Below are 20,180 nucleotides of genomic sequence, written 5' to 3'. Positions count from 1 at the left end.
TTATTCATAAAAAGCAACTTTATTAAGTACTGAAAATAGTAATAGTAAAACTTTCAAGAGACAAAATGTCAATGGAATTTGGTCATAGCTCTCCCTACAAAACATAGTGGGTCTGAGTAATGAGGGCTGGCAGTTTAGAAAACTAACGGTATCTACTATCTGAAAAACAAAACAAAAAAAACATAACAGAATCCCGAGTAACGTTTCAGTTTTACACTGAGAGTCAAATAACGTTGCATCTGTTTGGCTAACTAAAGTTAGCTGATGAAGTAGCCCAATGCTAAGTAGTTAGTTAGATAATTACAAACCGCAGCACCCCAAGAGGAACTCATTGACATAAAATTTAATTTTTATGTTAAAACACTGTGTTTAAAGCCGCGAAGAGCAACTCTCACCTGGTATTTTAGGTCTTTCTCGGTTTCTTTGTGCCCAGACAGAGACTCCTGTGGGTGCCACGACACAGAAGTTGACGTGTTGTGGGATTTGAGTCTTTTCCAAAACTTTGGCTTCGTTTTATTCGTCATACTAACAGCAACGTAAATATAATCATTTCACATAATCCAAGGGTAAAAGTCACGATATGAAGCAGAGTTTTCCTGTCATTACTGCTGCTGTCGACTAGACAGTTTTTATTTAGTGGCCGACTCTGTAGTTGTGCTGCGTTCATGTCTTCTTGTAGCTTCAGGCTCTGATTTCTTCTTCCTTTTCTGTACATCTCTACACATAACTTAATCACAAACTCTATTTTGAGCACTTTTCCAAATCCGGAGTTACATACAAACCTTGAATATGATCGACTTTGAACAGTTTCTGATGTAGAATTTAACCATGATTATGTATTTACTCTCAGTAACGATCCGTCCGTCAGCACTTGAAGGCAACGGTTGCACACGTCATGTCGAACCTTCCAGACCTGATCAATCACACGCCAATAAAACGATCAAAGAGAGGACATATTTAAATTTATTAGAAGTTAAAAGTTAATTAGTTTACATAATCTAAAAACTTTACATATAATTCAATTTACATTTCAAGCAGTTTCTGTCCTATTTGACCAGCAACAAAGACTGTTTCCACATAGAACTCCATCAGTGTTGTCTGTGGGCTGTTTTCCACTGATTCTTTAATGCAAGTCAGATATTTTTGCAGCTAATTTCAACAGTTAGTACAACTTGAAAGCCAGATGAATTTACTGGTGGAACCAGTTGTTGTAGTGTAGCTCGAGGTCATTACATTATTTAAACAAACACTGACTTGGTCTTATGTCATTATGTGACAAATCACATTTTTACTTGAGTGATCCCATGCAAAATTGAAAATCACGTGCATGGAGTTTGTATGTAAAGCAACAATTTACCAGCCTTTTCACAGCATCATAGTATTTCTCTTAAAATCACCACACAGATTTAATTTCTAAAGACAACAATTATCATCCCTGTTTTAGCTACTTGTGCATTTACCTTCTCGGGGCGATTGACTGGACAGGTTTGGTGCTTCTCCTCTGCACTTGAACCTACTGTAAAACACAGTGGTTGCTGCAAGAATCAGCCTGTGACCTGCCAGGTACAGGATGAAGTCTCTGGCTTCTTTGCATATTGAAAACAAGGAAGTAAGCAGTCTTTTACTCCTTAGGCAAAAGAGTTGTCGTTCCAGCCAAAGTTGTTGTTTTTGGAAACTTGGCTGCACTAAAACAATCTCAGAGAACAAAGAGTAAGAGGTATTATGTGCTGAATACAAAAACAATTTACCCCAGGAGCTGCCTCCAATTAACCACAACGTCACTAGGACTTTACTGTCATGTTGGATCTGAATCCTGCTTTCTGAAAACCTCTATGCTGTACTGACATGCCATGTAAATACTTTTATCTGTATGTAATGACACACACAGTCATGATGAGGCTTTCAGTCACATCTGATTAAGCACTTGGATAATTGCCTAGAAGTCTGCTACATTTTACTTGCTAAAGACCTGAAATTAATCTCCACAGACAGTCGGACTAAAATCTGATCACATTTAAGATCTGCTACGCATCCTCTCACTCAGCACCTCATTCATCTATTCCTCACTGTGAGGTGAAGACTATGTACTGTCTGTCTGGTCACTGTCGCCGACGTTCATCTGGATCAAACCAATCAGAGACGAGATGGTGCCCATCAGCCCCACCAGCCAGTTGGGGAATCGTCCCGCCCACAGGAAGCCGGGCGGCATCCAATGGATGGCATTACTGAGGTCAGCCATGCTGCTGAGGACAGACAGAACCTCCCCTCGCATCTGTCTGCGGAGCTGAGAGCGACTGCAGGAGAAAGACACACTGGTTCATCAGGACATGTGGGTTGAACTTTTCCATGACAGAACAATGTTTCACGCACGAGAATCCCTTTTTTTTCCCAAAGAGAGTGAAAACTGTAGATACAACACCTGTTGCCACCTCCGTCCCTCTCATATCTCTTCAGCTTCTTCTTCAGGAGCAGCAGAACTCGGAGAGATCTAATGAGCAAAAGATTCACATGACACTTCAACTTAGCCACTCGCTCCATATTCAGCAAGTAAAGCAAGTGACTGAGTTAGTGCTCAATCTTCCAAATTGCTTCACAAATTATTTTTTTTAACATGATCATCTTTAATTTACTTAAATGGTGGCAATATCCTACATTTTTCTTACTGTCATTAAATCCCATGAAAAGACCAAAACCAACAACCAAGTCTGTCTTTCAATACTCCCGATCTACTCATCCTCACGGTGGCACACAACGCCCAAGCCCATTGGGTCCTACTCAAGACATACATCTTAAAAAACACGTCACAAATCATTTCATTTTGAAAAAAGCGTGGCGCTGTAGTTTTTAACAATCGTTACTCCAACAGGAGTGTTTCAGGAGGAGTGTTTTGTTGGGGACTAATTTCAGCCGTGGATTAATACACATTTGGTGCTCTTCTGAGTATTTACAGCAGCAGGGCGGTGTATGTGGGACTGACTGAAAATAAACTACAGTGCCTGTGTTCATTGTAATGAGGGAACATGTCGCCCAGTGCAACAGTGTGTCTCATCAATGTGTTTTTAATTTGTTTTTGGACAACAGTGGAGCTCTGTGGCACAGAGGACTGAAGGTATATCAACACAGAAAATACCTGTTAGAAGGATCAATTCATTGTTGATTTTAGAAAAATGTTGATTTTTTTTTCCCATTTTTATCATTATCAACATTTGTCTTTTCGGAAAACGGACGTTTGTGGACAGACGATCTCAGACCTGAGTATTCCCAGCAGCAGCGAGGTTCCCCACAGCACTGTGCTGAACAGCCACCACTTATCAGACTTCACTTTGATGAGCTCAGCGTCAGCGGCCCACGCGATGTGTTCACAAGGGTAGTACAGCTGGTCGGCCACATTGGTCAGCACCGATATCCAGCGCACGCCTGCGTCCTCCTCCTTTGAAAGACATCAGCATGCATTAATGCTGCATGTTACAGGGTAATACCAAAGCACATGGTGAAACTGTGTATTTATGTATCACAGAGAACAGAGAACATAACTAATGATTGTTTAAAAACATGATATTCACATTTTTTCTGTCTATATTGTATTACACCTCATAAATTAGTAGCTACTGCAGTACTGGTGGGTGAAATTTGAGCACTTTTCCATTTTAACAAACAACTAATATTTTGAATTAATCAACAATGTGTCCTGGCAGTCTTAGCAAACACAGCCACTGTCAAAGCTTCATGGGAACTGTAATGAAAGCAAACAAAATAATCACTCTTATCTTTGTCAAAATGTGTTCAAATTCTAGTATCCAATACAAAGATCCATCTCTCCCTGACGGAATTATGAAGAATGGAAAGACTTGTGAGGAAGAAGAGGATGGAGCAGAGTGTCGACGTGTGTCTCACCCCGGCTCCCATCCCATAGCTGCGGGAGTAGGCCAGCATGGACAGATCATCAAACAGCCTCAGCACCGTCCGGCAGTGGCTGAGCTGAGCAGAAAACAGCAGCAGACTTTTCCCGAGCCGGTGGGATGAAGCGTCTGTTTCTGCCTTCCGGGAAAGAACTCCTCCAACCAGCTGGGAGCCGTAACAGACCGTCCGGATCTGAAAAGACAGCAGGAAACACCGGGTAGTACTCTGGGGAGACAGGAGGAGAATTTACTTTCGGGGATGGAGTGAAAGTTGATCTCTTTTTATATTTCGTGGAACAATTTTTACTCATTTTTAGGCTGACATAATTTTGTGCAGTGTGGTCTTATGCAAGAATTGCAGCATTTCTGAAATAAAAAGTGAAAAAAAAACCAGTATTTAACTATAATGCAGTCTAGTATTTGAAATATTTGAAAGGTACCACTGTCTAATATGCCACCCTTTATGAATGGTTTATATGTTGTGACTAATGGCTTTATGAATGTTTATAGATAATTTACTAATACTTTATAGATCAGTTATAAGCCATTAAAAAAGACGTTGCCAAGTTTTGGAGAAGCCCTTTGACAACTTAAGAGCTGTAGAGCATCTGGACCTAAATGCATTTTTTTTCCACTAGCCAGCAACTTGGGCTGCGACTTCATGCTCATTAGTGATTCATCTGCTCATCATTTCCTCAGTTAATTGTTTGGTCAATAAAACATGAGATAATATTGAAAATGGCCACTATTTCCCAACACAATTTCCCAGAGCTCAAGGTGGCAGCTTCAATAGGTTTTTTTGGTCTCCAAACCATTTTCAGTTTACCAGGATGAAAAAATGAGCAAATCCACACAATTAAAAAGCCGAAACCACAGAATGTTTGGCATTTTTGCTAGAAAAATTGATTATCAAAGTATCACTACTGATAATATAACAGTAACAATATTCATGAAGTATTTAAACATTTCTGAAGTAATAATACATAATTAAAAGCGATCTGAAAATGATGTGCGTCATTTTACTGCACTAGTATCTTGTATTTACATTTCAGAGCCACTCTCTAATAAGCCACCCTGTCTTAAGGGTATAAACGGTGTAACTAATGGCTTTATTAATGGTTAATACTGGAGGAAATGTAATGTGTTCAATGTGACTCTGGTGTAAACTCTCAATGCAGCTGGCAGTAAACACTGAACTAAACCCATGTTGAAACTTCCTGAAACTTACACTGAAGATTGAATATAAAACCAAAGGTACATAAAAGTAAGGAATTATAAAGATAACAAGGAGGTGTTTCTTTGCACCCCTGATCATTTAAACAGGACTATGTGAGGACTTACAACTTTATCTCTCCCTCTGTATGACTCCAGCAGTCGCACCAGAGACTCCACGGCCTCCTGCATGTCCGTCTGCTGCTCAAACACACTCACAACGCTGCACAACAAATACACACAGATATACGAAGCTCCTGCATTAACATCTCCACTTCTAACTGCTATACCTGCACCAGTTTCCAGCTGGACTTTGAAACAGGAAGTCTCCCAAGCAGACTCAAGTAGACGATCACCGACTCAATCGAACAACTTCTTCTTCTTTTTCTCTTTTCGTACAGACGAGACGCAGCGATGGTGTACTGCTGCCCTCCTCAGTTTGGGAAAACACCATTTCAGCTTCAACAGTACTGACTGGTGTGTGCAGTAAATACAGTAAAGGTATTGTAGAAAATAATGCTGATTTTCTAGAATGGAGGTTTTTTTTTACCAATCTATATTTCGCACCAATTAAAAAAACCAACTTGTTTCTAACCCTAACCCTAACCCTTGTGAACAATCTTTATACATGCAATGATCATCTTATTCTAACCAAGCTCGCTGTCTGAGCCTAATGTGTTGCTAATACAACATTTTAACTGTTGATGTACGCCTACTGTTGAGCTGTTTTTACTCTTTTTAATTGGACTCTGTGTATGTTTACTTCCTATAAGGACTTAGTGTTGATCTTTGACTGGCAACTTAATGCTTTTTATTCCTTTTACGAGGTTTTTGGTATCTGATCTCTTCATGATTTGTAATCACTACCACTGAATTAGTTTCTTCCTGTAAAAACATTAAAGGCCAACTGCTGTTTTCAACCTTTACTGGAAGTATGTTTAGCTTGCTGCATGGCTGTGCACCTACACGCAGAGTGAGAGTCATCTCTCACATTTTTTTCCCCCAAATTCATATTAGAATGTAAATTGCTAGTATTGATGTACTTATTGCAGTTCTTGAGTTCTGGTTTTGTAGTGCAGTTCAGCTCACAGATTATTTTAATACATCTCAGAGGTAATGTCCACATTCCTCCTCCACTTTACTAAACATAACACTTGCACGGGTTAAGCATTTTTCTTTTTGATTAAAAAAAGAAAGAATAGAGTACATTCAATCTGGGACACAATTACCAGAAAAAAAGTTTATTCATTTATTTTACATTATCTCAGAGGTCGAGCAACACACAAAGCTACAGTCATAGTGTATTCATTTTCTATACAAGCAGTTTGACAAACAATGCATTGAAGACAAGTTTGTTATTCCCAGCACAGGGCACGTACAGTATGTGTGTGTAAGCGAGTGTGTATCTGTCTGTCTATATAGTTTTAGTTTTATATCAGCTAGTTTGTTTGTGGATGAGCCAGACAGCTCTTTTCTTTTCCACCTCATTTGTAACAGGCAGCCTGGCTGTGTTTGAATCCTGTTTAATTGAATGCAAAGTGGAGTCAAATAAAACAAACGTGTATCCATGTTTTTCAGTTTTTATATAGTTTGTTTCTGTCTCTCTCTCTCTCTCTCTCTCTCTCTCTCTCTCTCGCTGTTTGAGTGTGTGTGTGTTTAGTTTGACATGCTTTAATAATCAGTGTGTTTATTGTGGAGAGTCGTTGTCGTAGATGTCTGAAATAAAAAAGAAAAAATTCAGACAAACACATGGGTTTTCAAAAGTGAATCTTTCAGATTACACTGGAAATTACAGTAGCACAGTTTGCTTGACATTCATTATAACTCACCGCCTGAATAGTCAACATCGTCGTAAATGTCTCCTTCCCTGCAAAGGAAGATTGATGTTAAACTGACTGCATACAAGTTATTTCTATTGATGTTCTATTAAACTTGTTAACATTGAGTAAAATTGAGTTTTAATTGAGTTTAATCGTATATGAGGAGAAAATGCATTATATTTAAACATGGATGAAATAGAGAGATGAGTACTATGTTTAGATTTGTAAAAATGGGTGCATCCAGTACATTGAATATCTATATGTGCAACTTTGGCAGATCTGGTAATAGCCTCTGTTCATGCAGCGTAATATAGTTGTAAAAATTACTAATTTAATCTACACTATGAAAAGAATCATTAAAAAAATCAATTAAACAATCAATCAAGTCAAAGTTGAGCTGTTACCATACTATTAAAATATAATTACAGAAATACAATTCATTATTATTTGCTTATAGTATAAAGAGCATAAATTACAGTAATGCAAATGGTGGCACATAATAAACTGATGAAGATTCACTTACATTGGAAGAAGAAGAGATCTGGCTACATAACCATCTGTGACAGGTGAGACAAAACACAGTTTAATAAAAAATAGATTTCTCCAAAAGACACGGTGCTTGTGCCTAAGTACAGCTTCACAGAGCTGCTAGCATGGCTGTAGTGTTGTTAATCACATAATCATAACAATATGGCTTTCTAACTTTTCTAACTTCTCTAACTTACTTCAATGCAGCAGTGTGTATTTTTGTGGAGTCAATTGTCTTTCTTGTGCCATGTAATGTGATAAATATGATAAAGAACTGAGGCTCAAATGCATACAATTGATTGCTCTTGAAAACAGGAATTTAGAAATCTGGGTGACACTGTTTTGCTCATTGACACTCCTGGTTATACAAATATTTATATCATTACACCAATCAACCCTTACTCTTTTTCTGAAGCCAGTCACCTCCACAAACTGTTCATGTATCACATGCTGCAGATTAAAATAACATACAATCAAAAAGTGTTGTGAAGTGTTTACATACATTTTCCAAACTGGTTGCGACACAGAGCTTTCTTGCTGTTGGTGAACTGGATGACGTCCAGGACTTCTCCCCGAATCACGTGCAGATCCTTCCCTCTTGGCTTCTTTATGATGCTATTAGGATCCACCATCATGGTGTGCAGCACCCTGAGAGACCCATCATACTGGGAAACAACAGTTATAGCGATAAGTTTTTAGCATTTTCAAAATAATAGTCTTAATAGAGCATTGGAGAGATGACGTATTTTTGTAGGCCATCCGGGAAGTTAGCACCCCCCTTGGTTCCCTCGACAACAAGCCAATGGGATTTTTCCATGGAATTTTGGATTATTGCAAAAAATAAGCTCTGTGGCAAAGTGTATAATACTGACACATTTTGTTCAGCAAGATAATATTCACAAATTAACACCACTTTCATGAATTTTGAAGCGTAAATGGAATCGCCAGAAGTAAAACGCTAATGTTAGGCTATAAACAAACTACACCACGGTCACATTACTTCAATGTCACCACCACTAATCTTACCTTTTAAGAGAATATAGAGTAATATAGATACATAGACAGATATAGAGAATAAACACAATGAGGCAGTAAAGGTGGACTACTGAGTAGATGACTTTCCGTGTTTGGCATGAAGACGTTAATGTCCACGACAACCACTGTAGTCTTATTTAGCCACTTGTTTGCAACCGTCTTTTTTAAAACACGTAAAGGCTTCAAAATTCATGAGTGGGGTATCTACTGACGTGTTTTATGTCGTGGAACAAAACATTAAAATCTCTTAAACTTGTGTTAACCACAGACCTTATTTCAGGCATTGAATCAAAAACCCATTGACTTCGTGACGAGGGAACTGGAAGTGTAAAAATGCAAACTAATTTGTGGGTTTTAGTACTCATTCCTGCAGCACTCTATGGGGGCACTGCCAAATATTTATGTTATCATCATTGTGGGGTGTATGTGGAGTTCCTCAGGGATCCATAATGGGCCCTGTTCTTTTCTTTCTATATATGTTTTCCATTGGACGAATAATAAACACAAAAACATATAATAAACACAATGTGAACATTTCCTTTCCCCGCTACGCCGATGACACTCTGCTTTATCTACCTCTATAACCAAATAATCTGGTGTGAAAGTGTGAAAACTGTTTACCTTAAATTTTTTTTTTAGCTCCTTCGCCACTTTGGGATCTATGCTGGAAATAAATATGACGATTTAACAGTTAATCAAGAAGCATACACATGCATTCATCACCAACACATTTTTGCAGCTTTTCTTGCACATATTAATAAAAAACATTTCCTCACCCGGTCTCAACACTTATCAGATCTATATAAATAAAGCTGTCAATATCTTAAGCTCTCATTTCCTGTTCACTTTCACTGAATAGATACCTGATTTCAGGCGGTGGTGGAGGGAAATCTCCACTCATTGGTTGAACATCGTCATAGTCATCATCTGAGGACAAAACATTTTGTCGTCTCATAAATAGATACTAATCATTAACATTAAAGTATACAACTTCCATGACCCACACTATAAGCAAGCCAAGCATATTTAATTAATTTGGTCATCTTCTAGTTGACAAATATCCTACTGAGCAATCTGGATGGAGAATTATTGCTTTTTACTTTTTAAGACTTTTCTCCAGTGGCTACTGGTTCCCATTGTGAATCCCTATTAAGCTTTTAATAAAAGACAAAGTGACTTAAACCAAAACATCTGGTCTTTATTTTAGTTAAATAAAAACTAAAGAGGTATGTGAGATTTTACTTGGTATCTAATCCTGATCTGCCATTAATGTATATGTGGGGTGTGTTGTCACTTACCATCATCTTCAAACATGCTGCAGATTAGAGGAAACATAACATGTTAGTTGGAACAGATGTTGGTGAAACTGAGAAAGAAATGCAACCAGTTTACAGGTGGAATTACAGAGTAGCTAATCACTGATGGCAGGCTAAAAATGACTTTAAAACCTTTGTGACAAGTTGGCTGAGGACATTTTTCTCACAATATCAAAAATATGTCAAGAATACATATTCAGTACAACAGGATAAACATGATCCACTGTACCCGTCTCTGTTATCGGACTCTACATTTAACATCCTCGGGGGGTCTGGAGGTGGAGGAGGCAATGGTGATGTGTCTATTTTTCTGGACTGCAGTAATTGGCGCTTCACTGCCTCATAGTCAACATCCACACATGTGTTGCTGATGTATCCGTCTGCAAGGTATCACAAAATAAAGACAAATCAGTGTGTGAGTCAACACAGACCCATCTAATGCAAAGAATGACAACCAATATTATCACATTGCATCTCCATATGAAACCACATAAAATATGTATCATGTTTAGATATTGTGGCTCTCAATTCACATCTCTAAATTAATGGTAAGAAATGAAATATGTCACAGCGTACGGTCTTACACAAGATTTATATTTGTATTTTTTGAAAATGTCTACTAGAACCATGTATCACTGTTTGAACCAATTACAACAAAAAGTTGAGTTTTTATAGTGATTTGCATCATGAAGTGCTGCTTTATGCCTAACTCAGAGGCCTAACGTTGTAGCTCTAAAGAGAAGCTCAGGTTGGAAAGTTTTCTATCTGCTTGATTGAGATAAGTGAAACTCACAGTTTCCGTTCAGAGATCGAGCAAACCATTTGCCTCCTGGGTTATTCTTCACTCGGAGGATCTCCACACTCTCGCCTTGTTGTACGCTGAGGTCCAGCTTCCCTCCTCCATGCCAGTCATGCCGGACTCTGGCTGTATGAAGAACCTCCACCTCCCCTTGCAACTACAGAAGGACAGAAATAAAGCTGTAAAAGTTAACAATCAACGTAAATGAATGAGATTTGGATGGGGATGGAGTGGGCTGATTCGAAAAACCTCAGTGTTTAAGGATGTCAGCTAAGTTAGATTAGATCTTTTCCAGTCAGTACAATATTCAAATTTTTGCGGCATGGTGGTGCAGTGGTTAGCACTGTTGCACGGGAGGTAGAGCAAAGTAGAGCGGGTGGTGGTGGTTCGATCCCTGGCTCCCCCGTCATGTCGAAGTGTCCTTGAGCAAGACACTGAACCCTAAGTTGCTCCCGATGGAGACCAGCACCTTGCATGGCAGCTCGGTCACCATCGGTGTTTGAATGTGTGAGTGAATGGGTCAATGATACTTAGCTGTAAAGCGTTTCGGGAATTGTGAAGGTTGAAAAGCGCTATATAATTTAATCAATTTACTTTTCAACTTGCTTCAGCGTTATGTCAGTTAAAAAGTATTATTCGTCATTCACAACAGCTAAATACAAAAATGATGCTATCTGATCTTAAAGGACAAATGTTTTTGGTTCCTTACCTGAAAGTTCCTCCTCAACTCATTTTCTATTTTCTGATGCTCCATCTGATCTTTCTTCTCCTGCTCCCGTTGCCTCTTTGTTTCCTTTTTGTTTTTCTTCTCAGCATTTACCCGGTTTATCTCCACCGGGTCCCTATAGTGGAACAATTAAAATGAGAAATGTCATAAAGTCACATCTTACAAATACTACATGAAGAACAAGCCTCTACAAGAATCTACAGCCATGCTAGTGACTCTGTGAGGCTGTGCATAGCTGTGCATAGCTGTGCTGTGAGCTAAATGCTAACATGTTCTTGATGACAATGTTACTGTAACATGCTGATGTTCACCAGGTATAATCTTTACCATGTTCAACATATTAGTGTACCGTGTTAGCACACTAACATTAGCTAATTAGCACTCAACACAGCTAAGGCTGATGAGTGTGTCGGTAGTTTGTACTAAAACTAAAACTAAAGTACTGGACAAATTAAAATTCTGGCTGGGTGGCTCTAGATGAAAAGTCAGAGGATCAAAGTCCTAAGAACAAACAATTCATCCAGAGGGGAACATTGAATGTGTGAACCAAATTTCATGGCAAACCATCTAATAGTTGTTTCACTCAAAACAGCAAATGTGAACCTCTTGGTGGGGCTAGAGGAAAAGTCAGTAGACTTAATCATCTGGGGATCATGAAATGTCTGTACAAAATTTCATGGCTATCCAATTCAATAGAACAACAGACTGGCATTACCATCCCTTGAGACACGACAAAACATGTCATTACAAAGTATCTCAAAGTAGTTTCTTTACTTTGACTCTCTGGAAAAAGGTGTATATTTGTGGTTAAAAAAATTGACTGATTATACCTTAATGTTATACGTTACATAAGTGACAACAATCAACATGATTGTGTCCTGAGGACTGAATTCATTCTTTCAGCACTTCACAGTAAACTGTTTTACCAACTGCAGTATCCCACAAACTTCACCACCTTTCATTTTTTCTGTTTTTTCCAATCTGCCCACATTTCAACAGTCCGCCCTGTGTTTTGTCACTATATCCTGCTTTGACAGGAATCACAGACACAACTTATAAACTATACATAACCTAAATGTATGAATATCATCACACATTGTGTGCATTTAATTTTGCTTCACAGAGACATTTTGTCCGACCACACAGAAACTTCTCTCACAAAATGCTATTTCTTCATGACTTTAAATCTAAAGGAGCAGACATTGTTGTCAGTTAAGGACAAAAGCAAAAAAACTATAATTGAGAAACTTTTTAAGTAATAGTGGGTGCAGTAGAGGTTGTTGCACTAGTGGCTGCTTCAGGAGTACAAGCAGTATGTGCAAAAATAACAATAGCAGCAACAGAAATAATAAAAACACTGCCCTACCACATGCTCACACAGCTGCAGCCACTTTCTACTTTTAGCCACAACACGTAACTTATACAGACACAATGGTTTAATGATAAAGACAGAAAGTTTATACTTACTCATCTATAGACTCATACACGTCGTCATCATCCTACAAGAGAAAATGTTTTATTTTCACTTTTAAAGAACAAAGACAAACATTCTCATACAGGAATGATTAGATTAAAGGGGAATGCCACCCATTTCAAGAAAATGAAATGAGTTTTATTGTCATTTGTCACAACAATATAAATGAATATTCCTGTAATACAAACAACTGTAAAGTGTAATTTAAACTTCTTTCTAATTTTAGTTTCTAGTTTTAGTGCAACCTGTTCTCAGAAGAGGAGCCACCTGGTTTTGAATCCTTAAAATGGGTGGCATTATTTCTGCCCTTACCCTGTCCATACACTGTGAGCTGTTGTCACTCCAGGACTCTGTGGATATAAAGACATGAAAGGGATGTCTTCCATTTGAAAAAGTGGCACGTTCTCTTACAAAATGCTTGGTTATTATAATAATACAAGGAAATGGAAGAAGAACAAGAGCTTCAAGAACAAAAAGAAGCTGCAGTCATGCACCAATCAACAAGCTGTTATTGTTACCGTTCTTCTCAAAGCTTGCAATGTCATCATAGTCCTGGTTATCATCAATGTCTCTGCAATCAATAAACAAAACATGTTTGCCTTTTCATTATTCAGCAGTTACTTACGAAATGTTTCATTATATCTGCACTGACCATTTGAAATGCGTAAAAAATGTTAATCAAACCATCATCTGGGCATTTCTTTCAAAATATATAGCATTTGTAGTAGACAGTGTTGCAATGCTCACATGGGAGAGACAAGGAAAGGAAGACACCGAGAAACGAAGAAACAAGCAAACAGACAGTAAAATATCTTTCATATTATAATAATATGTTATATTTACCCCCAAATATCAGGCTTTATTGTGACAAAGTCTTTATCTGAATCCTTTGGTTTTCATTCTGTAGTGCTTACCGATATTTATTTTTGAGCTTATTATTTTTCTAACGCCTCTACTTTTGAATTCTTAAACCAGCAATAACTGATTTTTTTGGACACTTGGGGTCAGAGGAAACAAGTTTTAGGTTGATTGTTTCTAATTTACACATCCAGCAGATACGGAGCAACATTAGCATTCAGTTGGGGTCGTGTTTCTGGTCACCTGGAGAATGTAAATCTAATATTCCTTCTTTTTTAGCTCTGTTTTTGATCTCTGCCAGCTAAGACTAAGATTATTTGTAATGGCATAATTTTGCCCTCATTAGATAGTTGAGTATGTAAGTATGTCATGTAGAGACTCTAAATTAGAGTCTGATTTTATTTTTTCAGTGATTTTATTATTGCTGACTGTGTGTGAAATAAATGACATGAAATCAAAAACAAAGTCACTTTTCTCTGCATGTACATCCCTGCAGGTACTGAACTAACACCAACATCGTGTGAACTAGTTAAAGAGTAATTAACTGCAGACACTAGTAAACTAGTTACTCACACGGAGGCTACTTGGCGCGGCAGCCCTTTGGGTTTGTTGGATCTTTGTGGTGGTTTTGGAGGACTGATTACTGCAGGTAAAGACATCTTTCTGCCGGCTGAGCCAGGGGAACCTGCTGAGAGAACCAGAGAGATCGTCTTTATGTGAAGAAAGTTACGGCCAAATGAGACAGACAACCAGAAACCAACTGTCACGTCAACTCTCTAGAATGGACAGTCAACAAAAAGACAAATATTCATGACAAATATGCTGAAACGTATTTGTTTTATTTTAGCGAGCATTACTGCTGTTAATTACCACATTACAGAAACATAGCACATTTGTCAGAGATTTGACTTGTTTTAAAGAATGCTTTTTAAATATTAATTTGTTAAAGAAAAATAACTAATTATTTAACTAAACTAATTTTAAATTTCAATGTATCTATTTTAATGCAATAAAACGATATGAATATCATTTTACATGGAAAAGTAAAATGGTAACATGCTTCATCAACAGGCTTTTTCACAGCAGACATTTTGTCACAGCTGTCACTCATAACATTAACGACGGTTTCGTCCTGTTCAAGTGTCCCAGTAAATCATGACAGTGCGATGGTGAGCCAGCATGCACAACATCAGGACCCTGAAAATGAAGCAGCTAAATGGAATTCGGTCATCATTAATATAGTAGTAACACCTGTGCTTTTCCTGCTGTGCCATGTCAAAATGTCGTATGAAAAAGACAAAATGATAACACGGCAGGAAATAAACTAGTTTGTCCTTCTCCTTTATTGACTAATCTTCCAAATCCAGCAGCCATGATTTGGATGATTTTGCCTGGTTAATTCTATATATATAATAGAATGAACCTCGACTGTCTGCTTTTCATCTGGGAAAACATGAATCCAGAAAGATATAAGCATTGAAATTCCAGTTAGACATCAGGAATGTCTATTTAATTTATTAGATGAGTCCTACATAATCACAAATCTGGGAGCAAATGAGCCTGAAAGACTTACTGTCACGCTTTCTTGGGCCAGGAAGGGCAGGTCCTCGGTTGAACCTCAGAAAGGGCTCCAGGTTGACATTGGGAGGCCGTTTTGGTTTCAAAGGTAGGGGTCCTTCAGGGGGCAGGGGTTTTCTCAGCGGGGTCACATCCCCTGCACCCCTCTGTCGTGGCTGCTGCCTGAGCGGTAGAGGGGTGGAGATGGGAGCTGGTGCAGGAGCCTGAACTGGAGCTGGAGCCGGGGCTGGTTTGGTTCCTGGAGGTCTCTGGTGCCTCTGCATCATGTTTTGTAGCATCTCTCCTGTCTGCTTGACCTTTTTGGCGTCTGCCGGCTGGATGGATGCTCTGACTCCATGATTGGGAGGCGGTGGAGGGAATGGTCTGGAGGGGATGGAGGCTGCCATTGGTTCTGCCCTCGGGAACCTCACCAGGCCTGGGCCAGCCACCAGAGGAGGAGGAACCGTAGGAGACAGTCTGTGATGGGCCAGATTGTTCTCTGTCACTGGCAGGATCGCCCTCCCAAACCCAGGTCGTGGAGATTTCGGGGAGCCGCTGTCTCGGCTGCTGGTGTCCGAGGTGCTGGCCTTGTTGTTGAACTTGGCCCTCAGAGCCTTGACATCAATGCTCTCCCCCTGACAACAACACAGGAGCACAAACTCCACTGCAGCAGCTCTGTTTCTGAAGCAGGAAGTTAGCAGCACAGCAAGGCATGCCCCCCACGCTCACAAATACGTCAAACCCCTACGCTATCACCACGAAGTGAGAATGCACCGTGCAACAACACAGCTTCCTGGTTGTTTTGATCTTCACAGAGCTGATAAGTCTCCTCCAACTCTGTGCAGCAGACACAAGCTTTTACAAGTCTGAACAGTAAGATATTGAAGGCAACAATGAGTAATCCTCTCAGAGGTCAATAAAAACAAATTACATATCACTAATGATACGTTAAAATCTTATTTCTGTTCATTTCTGTTCACTGAGACACAATAAATAGAACTCCTATTAAAGGCTCCATTGCCACTTATTCAGATGATTGTTTTAACTGCATTTAACTGTAACTAACACACAATGCAGTATGATGTTGTACCAAAGCTTGAGGCAATTAAGGGGGTTCCTGACTTTGATTTCATGACAGATTTATTTTTGTCTTTGTTGCATCTTTTGTATTTTGGTCATTTAGGGTCACAGGTATGGTGTCTGAGGATAAGGCTGGATATCTTGACTATCTCATTTTTTACCACAATGTTTTTAATGTTGTTCTTTTTATGTTTTGTTTTATTTCTCTATGTTGGGCCACTTTCTGAAATTCTTATTATATTTTACGGTAATGTATTTTCAGTGCACCTGTGAAGCACCTCTGGTTTTGAAAGGCGCTATTGAAACAAAGTTTACTCACTAACTTACTATCTTAACTTAACATTTGCATCATGAACTCGTCTGCTTTCGCCTGCTGATCAGACACTGATGTCGGTCTCTGTATTCTTATTAAACTGGATATTTAGAAGTCATTTCCTGTCTGGTTCCTCACACTGAAGTTGAACTCTGCTGCTGTATGTGTGAGAGGATCATACAGTAAGTCTTAAAAACTCAAGACCAGCATTTTTACACTTTATTAGGTATACCTGTAAAACCGACTGCAATCCAGAACAGCAGCACAGCCACCTTTACAAAGATAATAAGTTGTGATTGACTCTGTTAGAGAGGTTTTCATTTAACTATATGTTTATTATTGAGGTTGTAGTTTGCAGTGGTTTTGTACTGGACTGCATTACACTGAGAGGTGTTTCTAATATTTTGTCCAACCCATTTACAAACTCACCACTAACTATGACCTCAGTAATAAACATATAGTTGAATTAACACCTCTGACAGTGTCAACAATAACTGATAACGATGCTATCAATTGTATAAAGTGGCCAGGGAGCCCTTGAAAACATGTTTACTGTGGACGAAAGTCCAAACTGAAAGAAAATGTCCCCTCATCAGTGTCGACATGAGTCTCAGTCATCTTGTAAGGACTGAAGTTCCTTATTTTGAGGCGCCTCTGTGGCGTTATTTGGGGTTTGGATGTTGTCATTCTCACCTAAACAAGTGAATCAATCAATCAAGAGGGAAATGCTCCGAACAGAAATAATATCATTGCAGTGGTTAGCTAACTGACAGACCGACAGATATGATCAGCAAGGAGGGAAACATGGTGGAACTAAAAGCAACTTCTCGTCTTGTCCTCTGTTATGTCAACAAAACATGAACACATCAACATGATGGTAATAAAAGAATCCCATCACATACTGTTTGAACACCTACAATTGTAACAGTGTGTGAAGAAGAGCAGGAAGTGCTCACAACCACACACCTCTGTACCTCAGCTAGCATCCTGCACCGGTTACCATAGAGATGCCCCCCCCCCGTAACTCCTGCACCAATAAGCTGCATGCCCTGCTTGCAGCTGTCCTGCTTATTACAAGGAACAGAGGAAACAGACAAAACCTTTTCCTCTACACCACAAAAGACACGCACATGGGCTTCTACTTCCAGTCAGCGAACGCCTGCAGCAGCAACACAGTGTGTGTATGCATGTGTGTGTATCTATACGTGTGTGTTGCCTCCTCTGGCACTGACATGTTATCGCAGATGTTATAAAAGGTCTCACCACAGACTGTAGCTGTGCAGGTGTGCTGCAGAGATATTTACAACTAAGGGACAAAATGAAGACTGTCAAATAAATAGAATATTATTCAATTATAGGCATAACTCATGCTGCCCTTTAAATTATTTTCTGGTGTGTGAAAGCCGGACTCTATTGATGTCTTCTGTTGATCTGTATTAAGGCTACACCAATAGCCAGTAAATCATTTGTGCTGTCTTATCATCAGCTTGTCAATCATCTGTAAAGCATTTTGAATTGCACTAACCTGTAAGAAAGGTGGTATGCGAATAAAGTTTAGTTAAATACATACATGTGATAGCAGTCTTTTATCTAATATCAAGTAGCAGCCAGTCTATGCTACAGAAAAAAAGAGAAAACCCTGGAGAAAGTACAGCATCCTTTACAATTTAAAGACTAAATATCAACCATCATTTACTTAAATTGTTAAAAAAAGGAAGATAGAAAGGTAGAAGTAAAGCGGTACTGAACACACTGTGACTCATTAACTAGAGCTGTGTGTGTAACAAAGCTTTCTTTCATCAGCAGAAGCATGAACATTCCTTTTTTTTTTTCAAAATCCAACTTCCCCTTTTATTGTAATTAATTATGTAATTACTGTAACAAATTTTAGCTGAACGCATCAATATTTTACTGCTTTCTGCTTACTGCAATAGGTACTGAGGTTTAGCCTCAGTGAAAAATATAATCTTTCAAGGTCTTTCTACAACGCCTTGAGGGGTCTGAGGAAATGGCCAGAATTACACAGCCAACACATGAAGGGAAGTGTGAAAGGTGCTGCTCACTCCACTGATTTGTATTTTAGATAAAACCTCCTAAATAACATTGTAAATAACAATTTCTTACCATATTTGCCTTTAGTGATGGTTCAGTGATGGATAAAGTGCTCCATGTCCAGCAGTGAATCAGTATCCAGGTTGATGCTACTGCACACGAAACTAAACTTACTGCAAACGAGGAAATGCTCTGTAATTCACCGTGGGCAACAGGGTGACTGACAGCGCCACAACATGGGATTTACAGTTTAGAGAAACATCAATGCTGCCAGCCAGTTTGTTTCATTTCTTCTTAGAATGTCAGGTGTTTCCTCATGTCTTTTGAAAATGTATAGTAATATGTATTTGGGGCACTGTGAGGACATTTCAAGTTGAGTAATGTTATGTCCTTGTAATCTGTTTCTTTTGTCAATGACATAATTTTAGTTAATAAACCACAAGACAAAGTGACATAGTGTCGTCTGAAGAAAGGTAACTCAAAGTAAAGTTTCCTTGTATGTTCTGTATTTTATTCTGTATGTGGAGTATACCAGCAAACCTGAAGAAAGATAAGACGGCAAATTGTAATTAATTTCATATAGAAAAAGATATGAACGTTCCAGATTTATGTAAATAGAAATTATATTTGCATGGGTCTCAATCAGCAGATATTTACTGTATCTGTACTGTATTTACCTCACCTTCTACCCAATCAAAATAAATTCTCTTTGGACTCATGAAAATTAAATAAGAATTTTACAAATTCATCAATCAAATCAAAAGCCATCTAGCCATGTTAATATTGTTGACAATCTTCCCATTCTAACCAGTTCATCACAGGAGGGGATTGTAGTCCAAGGTGGGGGACCCTGACTGCACTGGTCCCGTGGCTCCAGTGGGGGCATAGAAGGAGTTTAAAGGGGTGGGTGAGGCTGGTGTGTTTCCTCCCCTCATGACTCCCGGCTGAGGGCCGTGAGCCTGAATCTGGCCGCCTGTAGGGGGCGCTGTGATGCCTGCTGGTGCCCACGCTGCTGCCATACTGCTGGGCATTGTGGGCCAAGGAGCCACAGCTGGACCTGCCCACTGATTTCCCAGAAGCCCCTGCTGGCCCCAGGGCGTGGTGGTGGGAGAGTATGGGGGAGAGGAGTATGGAGAGCCCCCTACTGGCTGTGTGGGGAACATGGAGAGGATCTGAGAGGTGGAGAGCGATGGCTGTGGAGACTCTGAGAGGAAAGAAGAAGATAAATGAAGTGGGTCTTTAAAACTTGGTCAAACTCCTGAAGCCAACAAAACGGAGTCTTGTCTATTGTGCAAGGTATTTGTCACAACCCACTTGCCAAATGAACTGTGATGTTGAAACAGTTCCAGCATGCAACTCCCTGTGAAACCACAGCTTGTTGTTTTTACATTTTCACTTTGTGTACAGAATAAAGATACAATCTTTTAATTAGTGAACGTTAGAGACTCTGGTAAGCAGAATATTTTACCTTCAGACAGAGCCAGGCTAGCTGTTTCCAGCTAAGCTAAGC

At 39.1% G+C, this 20,180-nt stretch overlaps 2 protein-coding genes across 2 annotated transcripts; both read right to left on the bottom strand.

Annotated features, from left to right (window-relative positions):
- Nucleotides 1-1,722: 1,722 nt before the first annotated feature.
- On the bottom strand, nt 1,723-3,935 carry pex11g (peroxisomal biogenesis factor 11 gamma). Its single transcript, XM_070909468.1, is given in 4 exon segments — nt 1,723-2,333; nt 2,447-2,488; nt 3,252-3,430; nt 3,895-3,935. Coding segments are annotated over 4 exon segments (513 nt in total). The 5' UTR covers nt 3,934-3,935; the 3' UTR covers nt 1,723-2,080.
- Nucleotides 3,936-6,336: 2,401 nt separating this feature from the next.
- On the bottom strand, nt 6,337-17,604 carry LOC139287777 (FYN-binding protein 1). Its single transcript, XM_070908950.1, has 16 exons — nt 17,593-17,604; nt 15,242-15,860; nt 14,242-14,356; nt 13,329-13,381; nt 13,123-13,160; nt 12,804-12,835; nt 11,319-11,451; nt 10,604-10,766; nt 10,040-10,190; nt 9,793-9,809; nt 9,358-9,421; nt 9,116-9,158; nt 7,962-8,124; nt 7,455-7,488; nt 6,941-6,978; nt 6,337-6,827 (listed from the first exon to the last, which is right to left on the bottom strand). Exons 1-16 carry the CDS (start codon nt 17,602-17,604, stop codon nt 6,799-6,801), a joined length of 1,704 nt encoding a protein of 567 aa, XP_070765051.1. The 3' UTR covers nt 6,337-6,798.
- Between the last annotated feature and the right edge of the window lie 2,576 nt (nt 17,605-20,180).

Source organism: Enoplosus armatus, chromosome 7 (assembly GCF_043641665.1).
Source record: "Enoplosus armatus isolate fEnoArm2 chromosome 7, fEnoArm2.hap1, whole genome shotgun sequence".
Classification (NCBI taxonomy): Eukaryota; Metazoa; Chordata; class Actinopteri; order Centrarchiformes; family Enoplosidae; genus Enoplosus; species Enoplosus armatus.
The sequence above is the reverse complement of the archived record's forward strand: the minus strand, read 5'-3'. Positions and strand labels throughout refer to the sequence as shown.